This window comes from Nesoenas mayeri, assembly GCF_963082525.1.
Source record: "Nesoenas mayeri genome assembly, chromosome: 3".
NCBI classification, from domain to species: Eukaryota; Metazoa; Chordata; class Aves; order Columbiformes; family Columbidae; genus Nesoenas; species Nesoenas mayeri.
Genome location: NC_137544.1, coordinates 77,649,028 through 77,674,851, shown reverse-complemented (window position 1 = coordinate 77,674,851; position 25,824 = coordinate 77,649,028). Strand labels below are relative to the sequence as shown.

Below are 25,824 nucleotides of genomic sequence, written 5' to 3'. Positions count from 1 at the left end.
TATTATTTTAATTGCTATTTCATGAAAATGGCAATGTGCTTCAACAACTTTTCCTTTTGGCATGGATGGCAGAGGCTCAGAATATAAAATTTCTTATCTCACTTTGATGGCTATTTGTCCAAAGCCCAGTGTATTTTGGAATTTATATTAGTAACTGAATCTGACCTGGATTCGTTCCTTGCAAATTTGGCACCAACTCCTGTGTTCCTAATTACAGGAAGCTTCTCATGTTAGGGTGCTAAAGTTTCCTGGGAAAACGTGTCTCAGGTTCCACCGTTTGTTGTGTGGATTTTCACAGGGTGCAGACAAAAATCCCAAAGTTTTGCATAACATGTTGGTCTCACTGTAAAACCTGCAGTGGACTTTCCGTGGATGCACTTTGTCTTGGCAGGTTTGTAAATTCAGGAATCCAGAGGTTGATATGTTCCCCAGAAGCTTAACGTTATGTCCCAGGGATCTGTTCACCTCGACAGAGCTGTACCTTTTCCTCTTCACGCTGCTTTTCATGATCAAGCAGAGCCATCAATCAATGAGAGACAAGTATGGGAAACAAAAAGCTTCAAATAAGTGTTCCCTACCACAAAAGTGAGGATTCGGTTTAAGGATCTGAGCCCACACAGCATTATGGGTATTAATTTTAGATAGTCACCTTTTTGAAGCTTATCCTAACCTAATTAAGTGTCTGTTTTTCCCTTAGGGCTGGCACTTTTACTAGATGAGATAACAGCTGCATCTCTGTGAGAAGCCTTGTGAAGGGCAAAATATTTGTTAGCAGTTGCTATTTTCAGCCTTGCCAGAATAAACAAAGAGCTCGGCACCTGCAGTTATTTCTTTTAAGAAGTCAGCACAATTCGTAGCTACTCTGGGGTCGGCAGAGGAAGGCACAGGGAGAACAAGCAGGCTCACCTGCCAGGCTTTGGGAAGATGCTTCTGGAAGAAGTGACAGGGTCCTTGGTCTGGAGACATGGGGCTGTCAGATGATTAATAACGCTCTTCTAGCAAGGATGAGGAATACATAGAAGAACAGAGTGCTTTGAAATTACTAGTGCATCTTGGGACAACCCAGTGTGAGACCCACATTGGCTATAAACAAGAGAGATAGCAAAAACAAACAGGGAGTTCAGACAGAGGCCAAAGGCAGGAGAAAAAAAGATATTTTAACATTTTTTTTACTCCTTTTTCTTTTTTTGGTAATTAACCACAACTAGATTTCAGAACCCATCATTTTAGACCCTTATTGTCCAAACAACACATCTTCATCTCAAAAACAATTAGGCTTTGGGCTTAATGTGCCTCAGAGGGTTACATAAACTAGATCCAGGATAACTCCTTACACAAGGAAAACATTCCTGACTGCATGGGAGAGCAGATGGCATTTAGGTAAATTGTATTTGCAGGAAACTCCCCCTGTGCCGTTAGATGGCAAATGGCTACTGTCACTGTTCTTCCCCTGCTTGGGTTTGTGGGAAGCTACAGAAAACATAAGGGCTTAATAAAATAAGCTAAATGCTCTGGTGATGAGGCAGAGAGGGTTAATCTGCAAACACGTGTTACAAGGGTCAGCACTGTTGTACGCTGACATTTGCGGATGTGTCTCCAAGCACTGCCTGTGGCTGGTGGTGCCACATGAGACCCCAGCCTGGGCTACAGGGGACAGTGAAGGGGGATTCCTGTGCTGGGTCCGTTCTCCAGAGCAGGCAAGGAAAGAACAGGAGTGAATGCAGCCACAGGAGGGTTTGGATGGGGAAGAAGGATCTGCAGCTGCTCCCCATCACATGGCTGAGGGCATTTCGTGCTGGGGAGAACTGTGTGGATGGGGATGCAGCCCTGAGACACCTTAGGCAATCTCATCTTGAAAGGCAATGTGTCTTTGGAAGACCTACACCGAAGTCTGGCTCCGAATTTGACACCAGCCGTGTCTGCAGTAGTAAGATCTGTGTGGTGCTGGATAACAGTATTCAGAAGAGTGTCGTGGCTCTGGGGGCACCCACAGGCCTCAGTAACCCTGATAAGCCTCACTTGAGACCACCCTGCCCAGGGTCCCATTTTAGCCCTTGCAGCCATCAGTCCCTGCTCTAGTGATGTTGCAGCAGTGCTGGTCTCCAGCTCTTTATGGTCCTGTTGAGCTAGGCCCATGTCCTGGTTTGTTGCTGTGGTGACAGTCAGAGCCCAGGGAAGAAGTCACTCCTTTGAGTGAAGGCAGAGAGGTGGGCCACTGGAGTGGAGGGTCAGTGTGTGTTTCTGTAGACCTTAGGCTATTTATTTCCATGTACTGAGGGGACTAGAGGAGTTTTAAGGGAGTTAGGCTGGAGCTGATCTCTCACTTGCTACTCAGCTGGGTTGGGTTTGAAAAGAAGTTATGAAAGTGTCTGGATTCTGTCTGCTCTGCTTATCTGGATGATGATATTCTCTATGAAGCTTTGTTTTCTCCAGATACAATTTGTGAATAAGTATGAAACCCTTGTGACGCAGTAACTGTACGGGGTATTTGCTCAAGGGGAGTTTATTCCATCACGCTATTCTTGGTCCCTCATGGTCTAATTCCTTTCCCACAATAATCCTTCTGCCTTGATTTGTTGCAGGTTACACAAGGGTCTGGATTATTTTGGGGACTACTTTTGTATTATTACTATTGTTACCTATAGCATTTTTACATGAGGATGGGTATTTGAGGGTAGACAATATCCAGATGAAAATGCAGTTTTTAATTTCGTTGCCATGAGTGAGAAAGCCTGAAAAAAAGTCATATTTTCTAGGTCAATAAATGAATATTTATTATTTGAAAACCCATTGTGAAAAGGAAGAAGCTCAAAACTTGACACTGATGAATAACCTGTATTCTTTCTGAATGCTGAGGTATCTAAAGGGAAAATAAATGCCTTCCTTTTTATGCCTGAGGGACTCTCAGGGGGCTAAAAAAGCCTGGTAAAACTATATATTTTGTCTATTTGTGGAACCAGTGTTAAATTACAGAGAAAAGTGAAGACTTTTTAAAGGCCTAGTGATCTCTTTTCCCCTTCAGTTAGTCTTTCAACGTTTCACAGACTTTCACAACTTCACAGAAGGCTGGAATATTGTGAGAACCTGAGGATGGAGATGCCTGATCACTGAGCCTCCCTGTTACCAGTGGCCCTTCTAAAACCAGAGCTCTTCCATCTCTCTTCATTTGCTTGGCTCATCCATAAAAATGAGCTCCTCTTGCTTTCAAGAGACCATGTTCAGTGGAGCCTGTGGAACAGCAACTGTCCTTTTTGCCTTGTACATCAGTGCCAGTGTAGGGACCTAAGAAAAGAATTAATCTTTAAGGAAAACAGCACTAACTCTGTGCTCAATGCTTTTGGCACTCCGGAGATAGGCAGGGTGCTATTTCTTGGTCAGCCAGGAGATGCAGAAGAAATGCTACTTACAGACTCCTGGCCTATCTTTGTGTTCATCCAGCATTCATCCAGATGGACGTCTCAAGCGCCAAAGTTCACTGCAGTGGCATGGGAAATAAAGACTGACTAACAGTATGTGTAGATTGTTGAGAACAAGCACTATCATTTAAAAGAACCTAATTTAAATTTACAATGCTTCTTAGTTGATCTGGGGTATCTTGACCATCAGGTCAGCCTAAAAGTATCTCCAGTGTTACAAATCTAGTTAGCCCGATCTGATTTCTTTTCTAAAATTGTAACTGAGGTGTGTGTCATGAAACCTCCTTTGCTTTCTCCATCTCTCCTGTGGAAGGGCTATGTTTCCAGCACAGGCCCTTGGAAAATAATGGAAGGATCTGAGAGTGCCCCACGTGTGCTTTCCCACAGGATAAGAGGATGGAACGAGGGTATCTGGGATGCAGCTGGCTGAAATGATCACTTCAGTACCGCGGGGATCATCAGCGTGTTGGCAAAGATCTGTCGCTGGGACAACACACCCAGCAAAGGCGGGGAGTGCGGTGAGGAAGGGCGACTGTGCCCTTTTCTTATACTTTTTACTGGACCTTTAGTTATACCTAGTACGACCACTCTGTAAAGTCTTAGATAAAACAGCTTTTAAAACTTGTGATATCATCATTTAACTAAAAGTGGTTAGTTCCCAATGGAAAGGTCTTTTCAGCTTATCTTTGAAAGACAGGGCTTTATGGTGCTCTGGCTCTGTGATAAATTCTCCAGTTTGCCCTCTGCTGAAGGGAGATCTGTTCCATAATTTACAACTTCTTGCTCTTGAATTTTTATGCTCTGAGGGCTAACACCTTTAAGTGTGGTACACTCAAAGAAAATCAATCTAAGAATAGCTAACTCAAAAAATATGCTTATTAAATGTATTTAGTACGATGACAGAGTCTCCATGTTGTTGCCAGTCTCTAAAGTCAAGATCTGCACCTCCCTCCTTCCTTGCTTGTACTAAGTAAGGATTTACTCATGGAATTTAAAGTTGCCTCCATTGTTAAATCTGATAGGGTCTAGCTAAAAATCAACATCAAATGAATACATCTCCACACTGTAAAAGTATGCAACTCATCTCTTTTGCCTAAGGGAGAGTAACACAGAAGACAAAGCTCTTGCTGTTGCCAAGAAGCCTCCAGTCCAACCTCTTGGGAAATCTGACTTACTAAATAATTTTTTTCTCTTTTGTTTACAGGTTACAAATTCACTTTTTCAATAATAGATTCAAGGCTGCATAATGTGACAAGAACTATATTAAAAGCCCCATGTCCATGCTTAAAGCAGTTGTTACTGACATCCCAAACCACTCAAGCAAATCCACTTCAGATTTGGCTCTCTGTACTTTATCCTTTTGAGAAGAGAACCCAAGTTTGTAGTCAAAAGTTAATTTCTTTTCATAGACCACGTGAAAAAAGAGCATAATATACAAACATATTCTGCGCTAGTCCGGTAGCTGTGGAATAGCTTTCTGTAAAGAAAGTGCTAAGAAAAAACATCTTAATCATTAAATGTGATGCAAGAGCTTATCTATGAACAGTGAAATCAAACTGAATCAGAAAATGTGAAGTACATTTATGTGCGGAGCTGTCTTTTTCCCTTGTGAAACAGGAAAGGACTAATGTGGTTGTGGGGCAAATTTAAAATAAAAAATAGTAGTTCCTACTCTGATAGTTACATGTTTAAGTGTGTATTTAAAAGATGCATTTTGATGGTTAAAGCAAGATTAATTCTAAATACAGAAGTTAAAGAACTCTCTGTTTGATAGATCTTTTCAAAAATCCAGTATGAATACTAAGTCCAGGATGATTTATTAAGCACACCAAAGCTGGAGTCATGCATAAGCAATGAAGGAAGGCATGCTGTAGCTCTGGTCTGCCTGTGCAAATTCTGCTGCTGGCTTTAATGTTAATAACTTTTAAAGCTATTCTCCAGTTATGCTTCTCTCTTCCTTTACTCATCTACCTCATGCAAATATTGGTCCATCTCTGATATGCTATATGCTCATCTTAAAAATATTATTGATTAAATTTGGGATTATTTTAAAAAAACATTTATTGAAATACTCTCTCCTTGTACTCCAAATAATCTTCTTTTAGGTTTTATAGATTCCACCAGTGTTTGCTGAGCCGTGAAGCTTAACTTTGGCCTTTGACCAAGTTGTCTGTCACTCAGTTTTATTCATTCTGGTGCTCAATACACAGTAGTTTGTCAGATAACAATAAACAGAAAATATGTTTCCTTTAAAACAGGTTTTCTAGGTATGAAAGTGCTGACTGAATGGCAACATGAATGAATTGGAAACTCAAAAGTTTTGCAAAGCTTCTGTTGTTTGCTTGAGGTGTGTGACTCTGTGCAGGCTTGAATCCAAACAGTACTGAAAATTAAGGCAGGAAAGGATGCTGCAGCTTTTTGTTTGGGGGAAATATAATCTGAGTCCAGCTGTGGAGATTCAGAAAGAGTTTGTACAAATTTGAAACAAGAATGCTTTGATGTTGGTAGGAAGGTGAAATGTAATCAAGGGATACTTGGCTGGAAGGAAATAGTGGAGGGAAGTTTAAAACAATGATTAAATACATTGGTTCAGCTGGGTTGAGTGAGAAGTTCTGGAGGTCTTGGATCCAAGGAAGGCGGTAAAGATTGGAAATAGTGGGATGACGATGCACAGAAGCACAGTTTGGCTTTAACTTCTGCTTTATTTCTGAAGTTTATGTGAAGACCTGTAATATCTCTGCCTTTCCAACTCCATTCAAAACTCTCTACCATGAAAGCTGGGATTTGGAGGGTCCTTGTCATTTGGGGAAAAACATCCCTTTGACATTATGCCCTTCCTAAGGGAAAAGGAGCTGGTTGCTATCTCTCCTGGATTGCAGATGGGGATCTGCCCTAAGTTGAAGAGGGATATGCTGTTCTGGGGTAGTGAAAAAAAGGGAGCTGTGCTTTACTACCCAGGCATGCACTAGGATCCAGGGGCAAGGCTTGAAGGGATTTGGGTCCTTTCCCTGCTCTCTCCACGTGAACCACTGGATGCCTCACCTGGCCTTTTGATGTGGTGAGCCAGAGAGCAAGCTGCCTGCCTGGTTAAGCCAAAATACAACATCGAGATAGAACTCGGGGACTGAGTAGAGACTTGCTCTGGGCTTGTCATATATTCTTGGTGAGGTTCCTCACACCACTCTAGGAAGCCTTTTCTGTTTCCAGGCTGATCTCCAAGGCTACATGTGTAATAGTAAATACAGCAGGCCGAGATCTATCTTCCAGCCCATCATCAAGTGGCAGTCATGGTTTCAGTATCATCCCATTATTTTTCTTCTAGATAGGGACGGTGTTATCTGGTGTGTTTCCTGGGAAATTCCCCCAGACCATGGTGTCCCCCAGCCCAAGCCCTCACATGTGGGACAGGGCTTCTGGGTGCAACTGAAGCCCAGCTGGTGAGGTGCAGGCTGTTCAACAGCATGGTTGTTCATTTACCAGGGCATAAGTCCATGCTCTGGCCCTGATTACGTTATTGACATAGCCCAAGTACTGTGTCCCTCCGAGCATTTAAATTTCTTCCTGATGTGAGTTGTCCTGTCAACAGCAAGAGAGAGTTTCTGATGCCTCACAGATGACAATAGTCCTCTTCCTGATTACACCTGGAAGGAAACTTCTTCCTAAGCACTGATGGTGAGAAATCTGTACGCTAAGTCATTTCCAGCCTACATAGAAATGCAATTTCTGCTTAGTGGAAATGCAGCTTTTCTTCTGACTCACATAAATACTTCAGCATCCTGAATCACTTTTCTTGTTAGTGTAGTTTTGGAACAGTTAAGTCATCCTGTTAAGGCAAAGTTGTTCAGGGATTTGAGTGAGTCTGATCATACTGCTATGGTTTAATGCTATCATTATGATGCGTCTGTGTGTTCTGGTAGGTCTACCTCAACAGTGAGTTAAGGGACATAAAGGATTTCTTTAGTCTCACTTTAAAGTCTTTTTTTTTTTTTTTTTTTTGCTATTCAACTGTACTTCAATCTATTAGAGTTTTGGTTGCTTATAGATGTAAGCTGCTGAGGTATGTTGTGTTCCCTTACTCATTTGTTTTTCTGGACAGATTGTCCTTACTACTGATTACCTGCACGTTGCCTGTTTTCCTTTTTAAATCCAAGAGGAAAAATTCTGTAACAAATAGTCACATAAACATCCTTTAAGTGCTTGGAAGTTAACAAGAAAATGAGTAATAGCCAGCATGGATTTGTCAAGAATAATTTATACCAGACTAATGTATTTTTTTTTTTCTGTGGTTGTGTAACAGGTTGTTTGGATATAGGAGAATCAATAGATGTCATGAGTCCTGACATTAGGATGCTCTGACATTCCTGCAGATAAGCTGGGATGTGAAATTACTCATGTGGTTGGTTTTCTGTTCTCAGTGCATAGTTCTTCATGGGTCACTGTCAAAGTGACAATAAGTAGCACCGAGGCATTGTAAGGGTCTGTTATGACTCTGGGCATACTCAATATTTTCATTAACAGCTAACTGATAAAAGAGGAAGGATGTGTTTTACATTGCAGATAATAGTAAACAGAGAGAGACTGAAAGGTGTGTGAAGTTGTTCTTCCCATCTGAGTCCTAGAGAAACATCTGCTGGAGTGACTGTGTATGGCTCAGGGTAGGTACGTGTTGCAGGGAAGATGTGTGGCTGTGACTGGGAAGCAATAGGAATGACCAGTGGCCTGCGAGGGAAGGCTGAAAGGGCTGTGGCTGCTTCGTCCAGAGAAAAACCAAGAGGAAAGGCAAGGCTTAAGTAGGCATAAAGCTCCCTTCAAGAGGAAGGGAATAATTTGTTCTCTTTGTAGTGTGTAAGACAGGAAATAATGGACTTAAATAGTATCAGGGGACACCGAGGTTTGACACTGGGAAAAACTTTTAACATTCAGGATCATTAAGCACTAGAACATGTTGCCTGGGGAAGATGCATAATCTCTCTTATTATGGTTCTTTAAAAATGAGCTAGACAAAAATCTGTCAGGAAAGATGTAGTTACAAGTTGATTTTTGCCTGAGGGTTAGACGAAGTCTTGAGTCCTTCAAGTGCTATCATCTGTAGTTCTGTGTGTCACTGCTGAATTCAGCACTTCCGTGTTCATGTCTGAAAGCTGGCTGAATACATAGAGAGCCTGAGTTTTCACTCAGACCTCTCTCCTCTGCTTTTCTCTAATCCATAAAATGAAGCCCAGAAGGAACAGATATAATTGTGTTCTAGTTTAGAGGCACAAGTACTAGGGAGGTAAGAGATAAAGAACAGAAGCTTGGGTGAGAAATGTCTTGACTTCCCAGGGACGTTCTGCCAAGTGTACCGAGCTCAGTCTTGTTATACTCCCAAATGGCCCATCCATGATTGCATTAGCACAACGTATCACCGTCTGAGAAGACTTCACATGCCAAATTCATTGCATTAAAATTTAAGGCAATAAATGAGTGCTTATAATATATTGGCAACATTATCAGTAGTGGTATTGCCAGCATATTAAGGACTATGATGGATTGACTACTGGGGAGTTCATTAAATTTACAAGAGTCTCCCCAGATGATTCCACTGGCTAAAATACTAATTGCTGCCCTTGGGAGCACTTTGGCCATTCAGTTGCCAAGCAGAGCTTGCTCTGAGAACAAGATTACACTACTGGTGTTTGCTTGAATTTGGGAATAGAGTCAATTTATGTTAGGGTTTTTCAACATTGAGAATAGTTTCTGTTTGTACAAAGCTTACTGTCTTACTAAACATAGAGCCTACGAGAAATTATTTTATGAGTGAAAAATACATTATATAATACAAAGTGCCCCATAGGTATAAACAATAACCAACACTGTGCTTGTGCAATGAACCTTAATCTAAAGTTTGTGTTGTTTTGGTTGTGTGGAGGATGGCAGTGACTTCTGCCTGTGCGGTCACCTGTGGTAAAAGGGGAAAATTTCTGAAACTGCAAAATGAATGTATAGAAATCCTCTACTTTCCTTCTTAAGATGATGGATACTTCAAGGTTAATGGCTAATGTTGCAAAGTCAAGCGTATCCTTGTATTTGTAAATGTACACTGGATAAATTTTCCAGAGACTGAGACTTAAACTCTCTTGAGCAGTGTGGGGCCGTGGAATTGTTCTTGAATGAACTCAAAGTGCAGTGGGTCACAGTCTGGATTTAATGTTCTTATTTGTAAATTTTGATTCTGGTTTAGACAGCTGGAAATCAGTTGAAGCAGAACAGACCTTCTCCAGGTGCTGTGATTGTATCAAAATTGGTTTCTTGACTACAAAATTGAGATCTGTAATAACTTTCATGGGTCAGTAGCTGCAGAGTGGATTTCTTTAATGGAACTAGAATTATAATTTAGCTGTAATGTAGAAAAGTTGAAGCATTTTTGGATGAGGTGACTGATATTTTTTTGACAGACCCTCAGTGTAATACACTAAATATTAAAGAAAACAATCACAGCAATAATAGTTATCAATGGCTGAGACAGAATAGGAAATCTGGGGCTTCTTCATCTAGTATGGGAACATATTTCACAGCTAAAAGACTGTGAGTCTGTCATTACTACATCATTAATAATCTCTCTCTTTTGAAACTTGCTGATGGGCTGGTTTTCTTCTGAGACCCTGAAGACCAGCACCTGAATCACTGATAGTAAGGTGAGCACTGGGGTAGGAGAGCAGGAGTTTTCTCCCACTTCTGAGTTTTGTTCCACAGCTCTAGGTAAACCCCAACACAGTTGAAGTGTGAGCTGGCACAGCCTTATTGTCAGAACACAGTTTTTCAGTTGAGCTTTTCTTTTTATCTTGCACAAGTTGCAATCCTGGCTTGTCAAACACGGAAATGATTGACTCATCGATTGTTTTGCCCTGTTCTCAGTAAACTGCAGTGCAGTTCCCAGTTTACCTCCCATATGGCCAGTTCTTAAAAATCCAACTGCTTAAGCAATTTGTGCCCAAGAACACAGGAAGGGAGCACATTACTTACAAAGTATGTAATCAAGTAGTGTGATCCAACCCATTAACTGAGCAACATCCTTCTCTTTATTTGGACAGTTTACTGGCTCTGGGGTTTCAAGTGGGAGCTGTCACTTACACTTTCTGATAATAAAACTTAATTGAAATTTCATTCCTGTACTAGCAAGTGCCAGGTCACCAGATGGTTCCTAATTGTTATGTCCACATATTCTGTGCTGGATAGCAGCAGACATCATCTGCATTCTTACCGGGACAACTGCTACCTGTACTTTGCGAATTTTTAATATGCATATCTTATTGTTTAAATAATGTAGAAAGAATTGCTTCACTATTTACTAAATACTGTAAAGTAATAAACTTCCACAGGCAATTCTTAAAGTTGGGGGGTTGGGGTGTTGATTTATTTTCTAGATCATCAATAACACCTTAACAGCTTTTAACCACAATAAAATAGTGGATTCTTATTAAAAAAAAAAAACAAACCAAAACAAACAAAAAAAACCCACCAGAATTTCTGAGACTGTAAAAGCTGTGATCCAATCAGGGAAGTATCTCAACTCTCAGTGTCTCAGCGTATCAGTATGTGCAATGTAAGTAACACCTTGAGGCAAATGCCTTCCAGGGTGCGGGATGGGATACCTAGGCTGGGTAGTTAGTGTAGGAGGTGTTAACAGGACAAACAAACAGAGAAAATCTGCCTGCCATTGCAGGTTAATGAAAGGCAAGCAAGGATATACATAGCGTGAGGATGTGCATAAACACATTTTATTTCTCACACTCGCTGTGCTGTGCCTAGAAAAGGTGTGTGTCGTGATCTCGCTCCCTGTAGCGGGGCAGGCCCAGTCATGGCAGAAAAGGAGTACGAATGTGGAAGCCATTAAAGCTGTAGGCATAGACTGGACCCTGCTTCCCTGCCTGTCTGAGTCCTTGGAAGTCTTTTCCCCTTCCACCACATGCACATGAAGAAGCTGAAGCTTGGCCTTTTCCTTGTAGCTGGTTCTGTGACTGCACGTGGGATAATGGAGCAGCAGGAGGTAAAGCTGCTGCAGACAGTTCTTGTAAGAGCAAGAATCTGGCCCGCTCTGAGTAAATGGTGAGAAGCAGCTTTCAGGCAGAAATGGATGCAGCTATTTAGATCTCTTCTGGAGTAACAAGTGTGATACTGAATGACTGAACCAGCTGCCTACTTAGACATAGGCACTGAGGTCAATCTTAAAAACAGCTTTTGGAAGACAGAGTGTAATAATCCATGATATGGTGCCTGAGGGATTTCCTGACCACTTGCAGGACCGGAGACAGGAGGTTTCCTAGCTGATGCATTTGAGCAACTCATTTGCATCAAGAGACATTTTTGCACTTACCCTCCAGATGTGTCTAAAAGTCTTGTTGATGTTCCCCAACAGCTGTCAGGAAGATGAGGGAAAATAAAGAACAACTAAACCCTGTCACCACTTACGGCTTTACAGCAATTTCTAAACTTCAAGTGGCATGGCTTTCCTCTTTGCTTCTTCCATTGTTTTTGCTTTACTCTGTTGTCTTTAATTGGGGTGGCAAAGGGTATTTGCTGATGTGTGTGTTCCTATGTGTGCTTCTTGGTTTTAACTCTTCATCCAGAACAACTCCCAAACTGAAAAGAAAGAGAAAAGATCAGCAAGTTGTGTTCTTTTGTGCAGGGATGGGCTATTACTCATTTTCATTCCAACCCAATACACTATTTCTGATATATAAGTAATTTTTACCCAGAGTGTTTTAAAAGACAAACCCTTCCTTATGCAATCCAGGAAGGTAATTCAGAGACCAGCTGAGATGCTTAAGTTAGCCAGGGGAAAAACAAATAAACTAGAGTCCCCTCAAGAGGGACTCATCCCTAAAACTTTCTCCCTCCTTCCTGTTCTTGTCTGTCTTCATCTTAATGTCCTGCAGGTCAAAATGCAAGGGCTGTGGGGCTGTCCCAGAATGACATACTTTCTTTGACCTGGAGTGCAGGGAGCAAACTCCTGTTGTTAGTATTGCATCAGTACAGCTTTACTCTGCTTTATGCTCTACATCTGATCCATGACTTTGGTATTTACTCCAGTTGCAGAACTGCTGGCCGGCCTGTGTGAGATGGCTCCAGGAAAAGCAGGACTGCTGGGATCTACACTGTTGCTAAACTCAAACCAAAACAAAATGCATATCTTCACAGTTCTTCCTATTGAGATCAGAAGTAGGAGTAATAAATACAGTGAAGGAAGCTGTTCTCAAATTATTTGGGATGTTGAGTGGAATGGGAAAGTGCTTAGAAATACTTTTTGAATGGTTTCTGTAAACATTCCTTGAATGGCTTTCCTGTGCCTAGGTTTGGTGAGTGTTTAAGAAGACAGGGGCACTTTCTTGAAATTTTTTTGTCTTCCCTTTAATTTGTTAGATATCTCATAGGGGCCGGGAAAACAAAACTTTAGTTCCATTTTAAGATTTGAAAACAAGCAAATAGTTTCAGAGGAGCATCTGTAACTTAGCCTCCAACTTGACACCAAACTTCTCTAAGTTTGCCCACAAGTCATTGTTCTGGACACACAAATGTGATGCCAGCAGCACAGAAGGGATATTTCTTTGCCTGACTCCTGCACTGCTGTAAGGTTTCAGAGAAATGGAAAGCAACCTTCAGTTGCTACTAGTACTGTCCTTGATGCAGCCCTTGACTGTACCAACCCAAACTAAATTCACACAGCATGTGTGTATCAACATGTATCAACAGCTAAAAATCTGGAAAAAGGATGCAATTAAAAAGTGGTGTTGCAACAGTGATGAATACCATGGAAGCAGTGGGTTAGTGAATCTGCTGCTTTCCCTGAAAATGAACCAAATTTCCTGTTGATAAAAGGTTTTGATAACAGCGAATCTGCTCCAATATTTTGTATCAAAAATGGGTATATAGAAAATATACTGTAGTACCTTGCTTTCAGGTTTTTGCCGTTCTGCTGAAGGACCCTGAACAACTGCTTAGATGGTTGTTTTGAAGAAGCCCTATGCATCTATTCCATTTGACCAATAAAACTGCACAATGTTTGGAGGGCTGTCAAGTAGCATTAGAGGAGCAGTAGGAGATGAGAGACCCACAACAATCAAAAGGCTGTTAATTGTATTTCAGAAGAGTACAGCAGTGGCTATGAATTGTGGCTTTGAATCAGAAACCAGATTTTCTTACATACCATAATTCTATTCCTGACACTTGTTAGAGTTATGGATAAGGAAACTGAAACCACATCCATGGTACATCAGAGCTTCCTTTATATCGTATTCTAGGTTAGTGAGGTTTGACAATGTTTCTTGTAGAGTTTCCTTCACTACATATGCCATTAAATTTTGATTAGCATTATCATTATTATAGTCATATCCCTGTGTTGACACCAGCAGTCAGGAGTAAGCAGATGAAATGCCAGTAATTAAATGCTAGTGATGAAATGACAGTCATGTAGAGAAGGTCAGACCATGATCTGGTAGTTTCTGTCCTACATTCCATGTCTGGCATGTTCCTGTGGACAAGAACTCTGAGCAACAGAGCAACCCACTGGCAGAAGGAGCAGGACTGAGATGAAGAAAGACAGATGTACAGCAATTTTTTTTTTTGGAGAATGGAAGACATTAGAGTTACATTGAAACAGGCACAGAGTAGGAAACTAAGATGCACGGAAGCAGAAACTCTGCAGAGACCAGCAGACAACGGGCAGAGCTTCAGTTTGATATCAGAGATGAGAACAAGTCAATGAAGGTGTCTGAGAAGTGTGTGGGTTTTTTTTCTCAATGGTAAGTATGGGCAAGCTGAGTTCTTGAGATGGCATGAAAAATGTGATGAGGAGAAGCTGGAGCAGGCAAGGCACCAAGGTGAAAGGAACAACAGGAATTTGGGGGGGCAAACCCTGAAATAAGGTTCTGGAGATAGTGTGAGAAATAACAGGCAGGACTGCATGGTGCCATTGAAATTCAGGGGAGAGTCAAAGGTTATATAGTCTTAGTACATAAGCATAAAGGACAGAAAAAATACTGAATCTGCCAGCAGTTAAAGTCAAAAGAAAAAGAGCTGGAATCTGAAAATATTTCTTGAAGCATGACTTATCTTCTTTCAAAAACACTTTTGCATTCCAAGAGATAATACTGTTAGAGCCCTCTGCACACATTTCCATTCTGCGACCTTTTTTTGAGATGACTAATTCCTGTGGAATTGCAGGGGATTTGACCATGTAAACACCTTTACTTCCTTTTGAAAACCTGCTACCTTCTGTTTATGGATACAGGGAGAACCAAATTCTTATCAGATTTAGCTCAGATACTGCAATGTATGAAGGAAATCTACAAGGTTATCACTCAAAATGTTTGTAAAAAGTCTATGATTAGAATAAATATATATAATAGACATCTGAAGTTTGTTTACTTATCATTTTAGGGTTTTATTTTTCTTTTTTCCTTTTTTTTTTAAATTAACTGTAACTGAACCAATCTTTAAATGTTCATTTGGTTAGGAGTAATGTGTATCTCAGATGTTATTTAAACATTTCCTCTACCAAGCCATGTTATTTTAAACAATTGGTGAGTGAATCACATGCAGAGGTCTCTGCAGAACTGAAGATTAATGCTGTTTTCTCCAGCATGAGACATTCAAATTCATCCTCTAGAAAGCAATAGAGAACACTGACTACCCTTCTGGGAAAATGCAAGCAATTCCTTAAAGTCAGGGGAGGTTTACGTTACAATTGGCATATAAAATTCAGACAAGTGAAATCATAAAAGCCAAAACAAAAACAGCTTAATACAGGTGAATGTCAATGCCAACAAGAAAAAGGCAGTGAAGCTGCAGCTCATCTGGATGACTTCAGCATAACAGAACTGCATACACACAATGAATTTAAAATGAGGGAGGAATCTGAATGTGAACAAAACTGAAATTAAAATCAAACAGTATACTGACTAAAAGGGAGGATGGAAAATGCAAGCAGCTAGCTGGTAGCAAACATTAGCTGTAGCAGATGTGGTTGCCATTAGCTCTAAGTGCATGTTAAATTAAAGGCAGCATCTGTTCTCACAGAGATGGCCTCAGTCATCTCAAAAAGAAAGGTTAGTCTGGAAATCAAAACTTTAGAACAGGACTAAAGGCAGGGTTTGGGAGAGGTAGAGAAACCTGATGGCTGATAACCACGGGCAAACGTTCACAGTCCAGGATGGTCGTTCTGTGGCTCTGAATGAGCAGTGTTACCTTTCACAGGAGCTGGTGAAAATCCTGCATGTAGAAGTCAAGAAAACCTTTTAGGGGTGTGAATGAAACATTCAATTATTTGACTTCCTTCTAGACAATCAAAAGCTAAGAAAGCAGTAAATTAGATGCTGGTGACGAATGCTGAGAAAAGGAAAGCAAAGTCCCAAAGATTTCCAAATAATGACTAGCATTTAACTCTGAGCAGCACTTTACACAAAGAGAAACAAAATGATTACAACAGCAGGCATCATAAAATACTGGGACCAAGAAAAGGAAAGTACTAAGAATGAGTAACTCAGCCAAAACATTCAATCACACAGTTACCAAGGCTGGATGTGATTTCAGAAAACTGAGGAGAAACACTTCCAAAATGATGAAGGGAATACAAATTGTAAAATAGGTGGTAAGAACTGTCATCAGAGAAATCACAAACAGAAAAGAAACTATGTCATCTAATCAGAGTGCTGAGATCTGAGGAATAAAAAATGAAGTGGAGGAAACATGCCCGGCTGGGACTTCTTAAAAATGTTTCTAGCCCCTGACTGAGTAGTAAGGCTGAACAGAACTATCTAACAGCAGGAAACCATTACAGTAGAAGAGGTAAGGTGACCCAAACTGTCAGTATTTGGTATCCTGCTCTTCCCATCGCACCACCAGTTATATAGTACTGGCTATATGAATGTATTTTAATAAATAATATGTTTAAATAACTGTTTAAAAGACAGACATAGCAAACTTGTTTTAGGGCCATAAATTCTGAAAAGAATTTACGTATATATCTAAGAGTTTATTTCTCGGTCTGGGACTTGGGGTGAAAAATTAAGTTAAATCTTATTTGAGCTGATTTAACCACCTTAATCAATGAAACTATGGTTTTTGAATACTCTTCTACCTTACTTCTAGAATACTACACAGATTTAAAGCAAAGATCAATTGCTAAAGTAACAAATCCAAAGTAAGAAGCTAGATGGCTTTGTTTAGTGAGGATCTATAATAAACTTAGGTAATTCTCACATTTTAATTTCACTGTAGTAAAGTTTAAAGTGCAACTAACAATAATATAAAACTTGAAGTAACTACGGTTTACTGCTTAATAGTGTGGAGCAATGAAGTTTTTAATGAGTCAATGAGACCAAAATGAAGACAACAGCAAATTCAGTCAAAATACGATTATATGTGAAATCTCCAAGGGCTACGGAAAATTAGGAAATGGAGATCTTAGTAAATATTTTGTTTTTGTGGCACTTTGCATTGTCACTAGCCATTGGCTCTGACAAGCACTTTCTAAATCCATAACAGAGACTGCGTGTTTATGGGGATTGCTCAGCCTTCGGTAACAACTGAAAGCTCTTACAAGCAGATGGCTGGATGGCTGTAAGAAACCAATTTGGTTTTACATCAGTCTCTCAGTGGATAAAGGCCCGCACTGTAATGAGTACTAATTAATAATCTTTCCAGGAACTCTGATGAAGAACCGTGGATTGAATGCGTGTGGAAAAATTAAGCATTCTTGCTCAAAACGCTGAGTTTTCAAATGAAGGTTTTGCTGTGCAGCGGGACATGATTTGATTATTCCCTCTTCCCCTTTTTTTTTTGTCTCTGAAACAGTCATTAGGGAACAGCTTTAGCTGAGGTGTTTCTGGGAAAGTAGTTTTCCAATGAGCTGGCTTTCTTGGTACTGAATCAGAAAAGTACTGCAGAACTACCAGAGAGACCACTGGTGCTTCTCTCTGCTCCTGCTACTTCCCTCAGACACCTCAGACACTCCCCCTCCACCACCATGGTTCCATTTCATGGGATGCATATGGGGTATCTGAAAAACAAGCCCATATTCTGAAGTATCTGTGCTACTTTAGGAAAGATGTGCAAGAACTGCAGGGGATATGCTACTATTATTTGCCTCTCCCAGCATATTGTCGTGTCCCCAGCACAAACATAATCCATGCAATTTAGCCCTTACAATCTAAAAATGATGTCTCTATGAAAAAATGGTGTAATACTTCCATTAAGGTGGGAAACCTCTTACTAAATCTCTGATGTTAACAACTTGATCACGGGAGTACAGGATGCAAGTTACAATGACAAAATTGTCTAGCTAATATAATGTAGTTGAGTGTAGGTTATTACGGGATTCGTACAACAGAGAATTTGTTGCTGGCATTTATTTTTTTTCATACTTTATACCAGTAGTAAAGATCTCTCTTTTGTTCTGTTGAGATATAGAATCTTCTTATTATTAGCATGTACTTCCGAATATATTGGTTTATGAGTTTTCAATGATAAATATGTGACACAAAGTTCTTTCCCATTTATGTTGACTGAGAGTTGCTGTTTGAATATTAAGTAAAACTTCATTTACTCTCACAACAACATAGATAATATCTGCCAAGATTATTACCCCAGAGGGTAAAAACTATCTGTTAACCTCTCCATGTAATAATAACCACTTGAATCTGTATCTGAAAAGATGAAACCAAACTAAAATGTGTAAGCATGATCCTTGTGTAATGTCTCCTTTTGTCTTCCTAGTATGCATTTCCTGTCATTTTCTTCATTCTCCTGCTGTAATTTTAAACTCTATTACAGAATAAAACATTACAAATGCTATCCTAAATAAAATTAGCTCTAAAGTGATTAGTTTCATTAGTTTTAAACAAAAATAAATACTGTTCCTATCATATTTGCTTCTCGAAATTCAAAGGTGGAGATAGGTGATAGAAAAAGGGCTGAGAATTCGCTATTGAGTTTCAACCCATTTGGGGCTGAAAATACAACTTTATTTTAAAAATAAACTTTTATTAAGTAATGATCCTCAAATTGTGGACTCTTAGTGTTAGCACCTCATTTAAATAGCCACAGAGTTAAAGTGTTTGGGCAGCATTGTATTTTAATTACAGTTTTGCCCATGAGAACTGCAAGATGTTATTCCATCAATAAAATCAGAATTACTGCCATATATCAATGACAGTCTGAATCCATGTGTATCAAAGAGGCCCATGGCATTACAAGAAAAAAAAAAAGGTTTTTTTTTTTGTCTAGCATTGGAGGTGATTAAACAGAGGCACACCAAATAATACTTAAGAATTGTTCTGGCCAGAGGTTCCTTCAATATATGGGTATTTCGGCTGCTTACCTTTAGATTAAAAATAGTATTGGTAGCGTTCTCAGAAGTCAACAGCAGATACTTGAATAATCCTCACAGATGTTAGTACTTTAAATAGGGGAGGTACTGTCATTCCTACAAAATAAACACATAGGAGGATGGAAGTAAAAAATCCCTTCAAGATGTTAAACACAGAGTTGCAATAAGTACATGGAGAACTACAGTGAGAAATCGAAAAGCTGAGGAAAGTCAGATTGTAAATTACAGGGAAAAGGGGAGTTTGTGAGTCTGTCATTTAACAGTCTTGATGATAAATGTCCCGAATGGTGAGACAGTTCAGAATGTGAAGCTGGCAAAGGAGACAAACTCCTCAAAGAGGGTGGAAAGTGGGGACGAGAGAGACCTAAAACCGAAGGCAGGAATTTTGAGCTGTCTTCAGGTTCAAGTCAAAGAATGTCTCTGAAATTTTTAACAGGGACTCTAAAAATACGCAGTAGTTAAACACGAGAGAAGACGTTAAGTTCAGTGATCAAACTGGAAGTCCTAAAAAAACAAATCAGAAATCCAAAGTGAACATCAGATGGTAGTTCAACCATCATAGCAAAAAAGGGAATGTGGCAGGTAGCAGTTTACCCACAGGAACCAAAAAGGGGACATGGCAAATTCTTCATTATCTCAAATCTGTAAATCATGATGCTTGTTTGGTCCAAGTTTATGGACTGTGGGTGCTGACCTCCCCCTTGCCCCTGTATCAGAGAATGCAATCGGGGAGTTGCAAAGCGTTGAAAATTTACTGCGCTCTTCCCTCCTCTTTGCACATCCTCAGTCTTCAAGGTCAAATAACTTCCATCAACCTCTCAAAGCCCTCCCAGATTATATAGATTTACTGTGACCAATAATTCCTAAAGTATTTTATAATAAATTGTGAACATCTGACTTACATGAGAAAATTCAACCTAAGAAATTCTAAACGGGCTTATCTAGTTCTGGTCAGCTGTGTTTGGTCATAGAACAGTGAAACAAACACATCACAATGCACATTAGCTGATAAAAGTCTGTGCTTACTGGCTGTGACAGTGTGTTTTAACTAAATATTTATAATGAAAATGAAGTGTGGAACTGTGTTCATGAGGGATAAAAACTTAACATTCAGTTAGGAACGTATTTTGTACCTGACTGCTTCTGTAGTATTACTTCTACCCTTGACAAGTTTTATGCTTACTGACTGCATTTGCTGCTTCTGTCTTTGCTTTTAGATTTGACAGTAAGTGATGTTTCTTGTGCTGTTTGGATTAGTTTTATGTTAAGATACTGACACTGAAGTCATTCTGTAGGTACCACGTAAGACCTATTTGTTTGATATTCAAATATTACTTTATTTAAAAAAACTCTTAAGTAAATTCACCAATGTATTAATTGTGCATGATATAGTCTTAAGTTAACTTGTATATATTGCACCTAAATGTAACAGCCTTACAAAATTTAAATATTGTATCTTAATCCAGACAGTGAAAACTCGTAATTACACTGTGTATCCCGGAAGTTTGTTTACTACAAGTTCACTGATGTCTTTGCATTGATCAGGAACATGTAGTTTTCCCAGAAAATCCTCCTCTTTGTCCGACATGCTGTTTTCCAGGACACTAAGCTCAAGGTCAGACACGTTAGATGGCCAGTAAGAGCAAACTGAAGTTACTGGCTGGCTTCTTCCTCCAGAGGTCTGCCCCTTTCCTTTATTCAGGTCAGTATCGGAGCTAACTTGTGTGCTTCTCAGTGTAGATGCTTGTTTAATCTGCTGATCACCCCTGTTCTCTTTCTTACTGATCTGCTCTTCATCCAATAACCTTGCCTGAATGGAGGCATCTTTAACTGAATCAACAGACTCACTACTAGTTTTCTTGCTGGTTTTTAAGTCATATTTTCTCTTCAAAGACTGGACTGGGGATGAAACTGAAGGAATTGGCAGAAGATCTGAAGTACTTTCAGCTCTTTGACTTGTCTTTGAAGTTCTGGACCTGCTGGATTCCGGCTCTGGATCTGACCAACCTTGCTTTGGGCTTTCAAGCCACAGAGGTTCAGGACTGCTGTCAAGAGCTTCCAAGTCTCTGTCTGTGCACTCAGCACTGCTGAAGTCCTCTGAATAAATTGTGTTCTCAGGACTAGCAAAGTCATCTGAGTAAATGAATTCAGAGTTGTTTTCAACACTCCTGCTGGGGCTTCGTTTATGATCACTTACAACAGACGTGTCATCGTGCTCTATGGTTTTATGGTGAATTAAGTGTACTGCTTCCTCATTACTTCCCTTTGCATTACCATCTGATGGGAAAGCTGTTGGGAGTTGGGCTTTTGCATACTCTTCCTTGTGAGCAGATTTTAATACAGTTTCCTCCAGTAAGGGGGCTGTAGTTACTTTGCATGGATGTTCCTTGCTTGAAATTTCATCATTGCTCACCAGACTTTCAACAGCCTGTTTCTGCAGGTCAGGGAACACATCTCCTGTCACAGAAACATACTCTGTAGGAACACTGTTTTGTAATGAAGTCTGAACAGCTTTATCAAATTGATTATTCTGTTTTGAACGGTCTCCCTTGCTACAATGCCTGTAAGAAACTGTATTCTGTTCTCCAGCATTTCGGAGCAGCTTTCTTTTGGATAAAGGGCTTCTCTCCTTCAGCATCTCCATTTGTTTTTTTCTGTACTGCTCTCTCTTTTCATGAATTATCAGCTTATCAGGGTTGGTCTGCTGCAGCCGTAGCCTCAGAGTATTTGTCAGCCCGTACAACAGTTTCCTCCTGGGAGGTCTGTTTTCCTTAGTTTTGCAGTTCCTTTCAGAGCTGGGCTGTCCTTGGGGTACAGCTTTCTTAGATCCTTTCCCAGTCCAAGAAGACCCTGGTGAGATGGTCTCTTGCTGATCTCGCTGGAATCGAGGGCGAGCAGCTCCACTGCTCCCACCTGGCCCCAAAGGTGCTTCTGCAGGCTTGAAAGCAGAGGAGCGGCTGGGGGGCTGTGAGGCCGTGCCACTAGCTCCCGGGGCCTGGTAGAGCCTGGCCAGGTGGGGGTGCACAGCAGCAGGTGAAGCGCCTCGGGTGAGCACGGACAGCTCTGCCAGCAGGGCGCTGAGGAGCGGCAGCTGCCCCAGGGCGCTGTGGAGCCGCTGAGGGCTGGCAGGGTGCAGCAGCAAGGGCCCAGCACTGGGACGCGGCGGGCTCTGGCCCTGCTCTTGCTCCTGGGGTCTCCAGGCCTCGACGTGCTGCCACTGCCCTGCAGCCGCCGCTGCTGGTGGTGGCAGGAGAGGGTCAGTGGGCTCACGGCTGTAATACAGTACAGGAGGGCAAAAGATGTTGCCCTCCAGCTCCTCACCCTCCTCCTCCTCATCCCGCGGCTCAGGGGAGGCAGCAGCTGGCGTGGCAGCCTGGGGGCTGGCGGGGCTCGGCGGGGGCGGCTCCTCAGCGGCCTCCAGGCTGCTGAGCCGGTAGCCCAGGAACAAATCCCCGACGGGGCGGCCCGCGGAGTCGCACAGCGGGAAGCAGCCTCGGCGGCCGCAGGAACCAGTCGCCCCGGGCCGCTGCAGCAGCTCGGCGGCAGCAGGGGCCAGGGAGACGCTGCAGCTGCCGAGCAGGCAGGGTGTCCCTGGGGCGAGCCCGGCGGGCAGCGCGAGGAGCAGGGCGCGGAGCGGCCGCCGGCGGAGCGCGGCGCAGAGCGAGCCCCGGCGCCAGCGGAAGAGGCAGCGCTTGCCGCGGCCGAAGGGGAAGGCCTGCCCCGGGCGCAGGGCCGGCGCGGCGGGCCGCAGGAGGAGGGTAGGGAAGTCCAGGAGGCGCAGCGCCACGGCCAGGCGCAGCGCGGGGCCCGGCGCCGCCACCCGCACCGCCTCCACCAGCAGCTCCAGCGCGAACAGCCCCTCTGCGTCCGCCGCCGCCATGGCCGCCCCGCGTCGCCCGGGAGGTGCGTGTGTGAGGAGGCCGCCGGTTTCTCGCGAGAGGAGCACTGTCCGGCCGCCCCAGGGAGTCTCCCCCGGTGCCGTTGCCCCCAGCAACGCGCCTTTGCAAAGCACACTGGGAGTTGTAGTCCGTGCCGGGTGGGCGATGGCGCCACGGGAACTGCTGCCCGCCAGCCCTGGGGCACAGGGGTTTGAGGGAGTACGAGGCCCCCGGCCCCACGGCTGGGGCGGTACGCAGGGCCCCGTGGCCTCGAGTCCCGCGGCGGACTTGCCGCCTAGACAAGTGATTGTGCCACTGTACTCAGCACTGGTGAGGCCTCACCTTGAATCCTGTGTTCAGTTTTGGGCCCCTCACCATAAGGACATTGAAATACTAGAGAGAGTGCAGGGGAGGGTGACGAAGCTGGTGAGGAGCCTGGAGCACAAGTCTGATGGGGCTGTTCAGCCTGGAGAAAAGGAGGCTGAAGGGAGACCTTATCGCTGTCTACAACTACCTGAAAGGAGGTTGTCGCATCAAGGGTGTTGGTCTCTTCTCCCAAGTAGCAAGTGATAGGACAAGAGGAAATGATCTCAAATTGCACCGCAGCAGGTTTAGATTGGATATTAGGAAAAAATTCCTCACGGAAAGGGTTGTCAGGCATTGGAACAGGCTGCCTGGGGAAGTGGTGGAGTCACCATCCCTGGAGGTGTTTAAAAGGTGTTTAGACAAGGTTCTTGGGGACATGATTTAGTGCTAGAGTTAGGTTATGGATGGACTCAATGGTCCTGAGGGTCTCTTCCACTGAAATGATTCGATGTTGAGGCCTGTCCTGGCTTCGGGCTGCGGGAAGAGGCTGAGTGGGGGGCAGCGGGTGCAGCAGGGGAAAACCAGGTGCTGCCTGCTGATGGGCGGCCAGTGCAGCGTGGCAGCTGCTGTCATGCCCCTGCCCTCAGCCCAGAAGGCAGCGGCTGAGGCCCTGGTCATGTTTTCCCCGCTGTGAGTCAGGAGAAGCAGCCCCAGGGGCAGGGATAAAACAGCACACTGGGTGCCATCAGTCAGCAAGAGTGCTTGTAGAGTCAGGGGCGTTACAGTGTTTTCTGCTTTGTGGTCTCTTCCCACCCCAAGAGAAACATCGAGGTCTGTGCTGAAGGCTGTGTACTGGAGAGTCTCTCCACAGTTGAGGGCTCATACGTAGCTGAGATTTTAAAATCTGCAGTTCCACATTAATAATTTTTTTTTTCTAATAAGCTGCAAATGTCACCTCTTCATATTTAATGTCTCAATTTCTGTAATGCCTGAGGGCCATGGTCATATCTTAATAAATTCCTACTTTTTCTCCAGCCTTCATGTAAGCTAGGAGTTGGAATGGACATGCTTGTGGAGAATTTCACTCCTTGCCCTCCTACCTGGTGAAGAGAGTGCCCTTGCCTCTCTGACCACCCTCCTCTTACAGCAGAACCTCCTTGCCACAGGCACAGAAAATACTTGCTGAGCTAGGTAGAAAATTATTTTGTTCAATTAGAAAGTTCACTCTAAAACAATGTGCCTTAAACTGATGGTGATCACTTAAAATTACAGTACATCTTCATCATTTGCCACCAGGGAAGTAACTAAAAGAAACACCACTCCCCTCTCTTTGTTCTTTGTATTCTCTCATTTTTTTCCCCTCTTTATTTCCTCTGCCAAGTTCCAATCACTTTTTATAAAAGCAATAACCAGTGGGAAATGATTAAATAATCCAATTCTTCACTGCTGGTCAGTTCTCTTGATTATTATTATTTAAAGGACACATATTTCATTAGCTGTTACATCTGAGAAAAAAAGCTGGTGAAAGGGCTGGAAGGAATGTCCTGTGAGGAACAGCTGAGGACTTTGAGCTTGTCTAGTTTGTCAAAAAGGAGGCTGAGGGGCAATCTCATTGCTCTCTACAGCTTCTTGAGGAGTGGATGTGGAGGGGGAGGTACAGAGCTCTTCTCCCTGGTACCCAGTGATAGGATGCATGGGAATGGTCAAAGTTGCCCGAGGGGAGATTTAGACTGGACATTCGGAGGCATTTCTTTACCGAGAGGGTGATTAAACACTGGAACAAGCTTCCTAGAGAGGTGGTTGAAGCTCCAAGCCTGTCAGTGTTGAAAAGATGTTCAGACAATGCCCATAATAGCATGCTTTACCTTGGTCAACCCTGAAGCGCTCAGGCAGTTATGGATGATTGTTGTAGGTGGCTTCCAACTGAAGTATTCTGATCTATGCTGTGCTATTCTAGAAGAGAATTAAGGAGTTTGACCTCTGAATTGTGACCAGGGCTTAAGAAGCAAATAATTAAGTTCCTCACAGTTCTTCCACTGCCTCTATTGTAAATACGTGAGTCTGAGAGCTACAAGTCCTCTGCCATCGAGGCTGCTAGTGCTCGGGTATTGCCATTGTATCAGCATGGTGGCAGAGGAAACAAATGGCCAGTCCATTTCCCTGCCACATTCATCTCCTGCCGTCAGTTGTCTGCTTTCCTTGTGTTTCCTTTTCCTCTAGCCCGTTTTCATCCCAAGAGGGCCTGACAGTTTAGTTGTTATTCTCAATAAAAGAAGACAGAAGACTCCCTGATACAATGAGAGCGACAGATGTTTTTAACAGTGGTCAAAGAGTCTCTCTAGAGGCCTCCTGGGAATACAAAGGATTGGTGTTTTGCCCATTTTACAGATGGGCATGCTGTCACTATGGCGTTTAGTCCAAGATTTTTAACCTCTTAATTTTGAAACTTCCAACTTGAGTAGGCAAGAGATGCATCTTTGTGTGTGGTAACTGTGATGAAGTTAGGGGCTAAATTATGGAGGAACCAAAGCCTTGTTTTAAGAAGCTGAACCAACAGTTAAGAAGCTGAACCAACAGTTTCATGTGAAACTAAGCTTTTCAATTTTGTGTCATTGAAAATCAGCCTTATTCCTGTATTTCATCCTGCGCAGACAATATAAATAAAAAATACTGAATACTTATGAAAACTATACGTGTTAATAAGCTGTGTAAGATCAGTCAGTGAGTGAGTGACAGAACAAGTATTCAAATAGAAAGTGGCATTGATTTGTTGGTTTATTCTTGTTAACATGTTTTATTAAGTCAATCTTCTGGTCATGAGAGCATAGTCTCTTCAAAATAAACAGAAAAGAACATTTTG

The 25,824-nt window shown here is 42.3% G+C and overlaps 1 protein-coding gene across 1 annotated transcript in view; it reads right to left on the bottom strand.

Annotated features, from left to right (window-relative positions):
- MAP10 (microtubule associated protein 10) overlaps window positions 1-22,660 on the bottom strand; it is a gene marked incomplete at both ends in the record, with an annotated part of 62,914 nt that extends 40,254 nt beyond the window's left edge. The window contains one exon of the mRNA XM_080341448.1: window positions 20,268-22,660. Within this exon, the coding sequence (XP_080197574.1) occupies window positions 20,268-22,660 (2,393 nt within the window). The remainder of the gene's footprint in view (window positions 1-20,267) is intronic.
- Window positions 22,661-25,824: the final 3,164 nt, after the last annotated feature.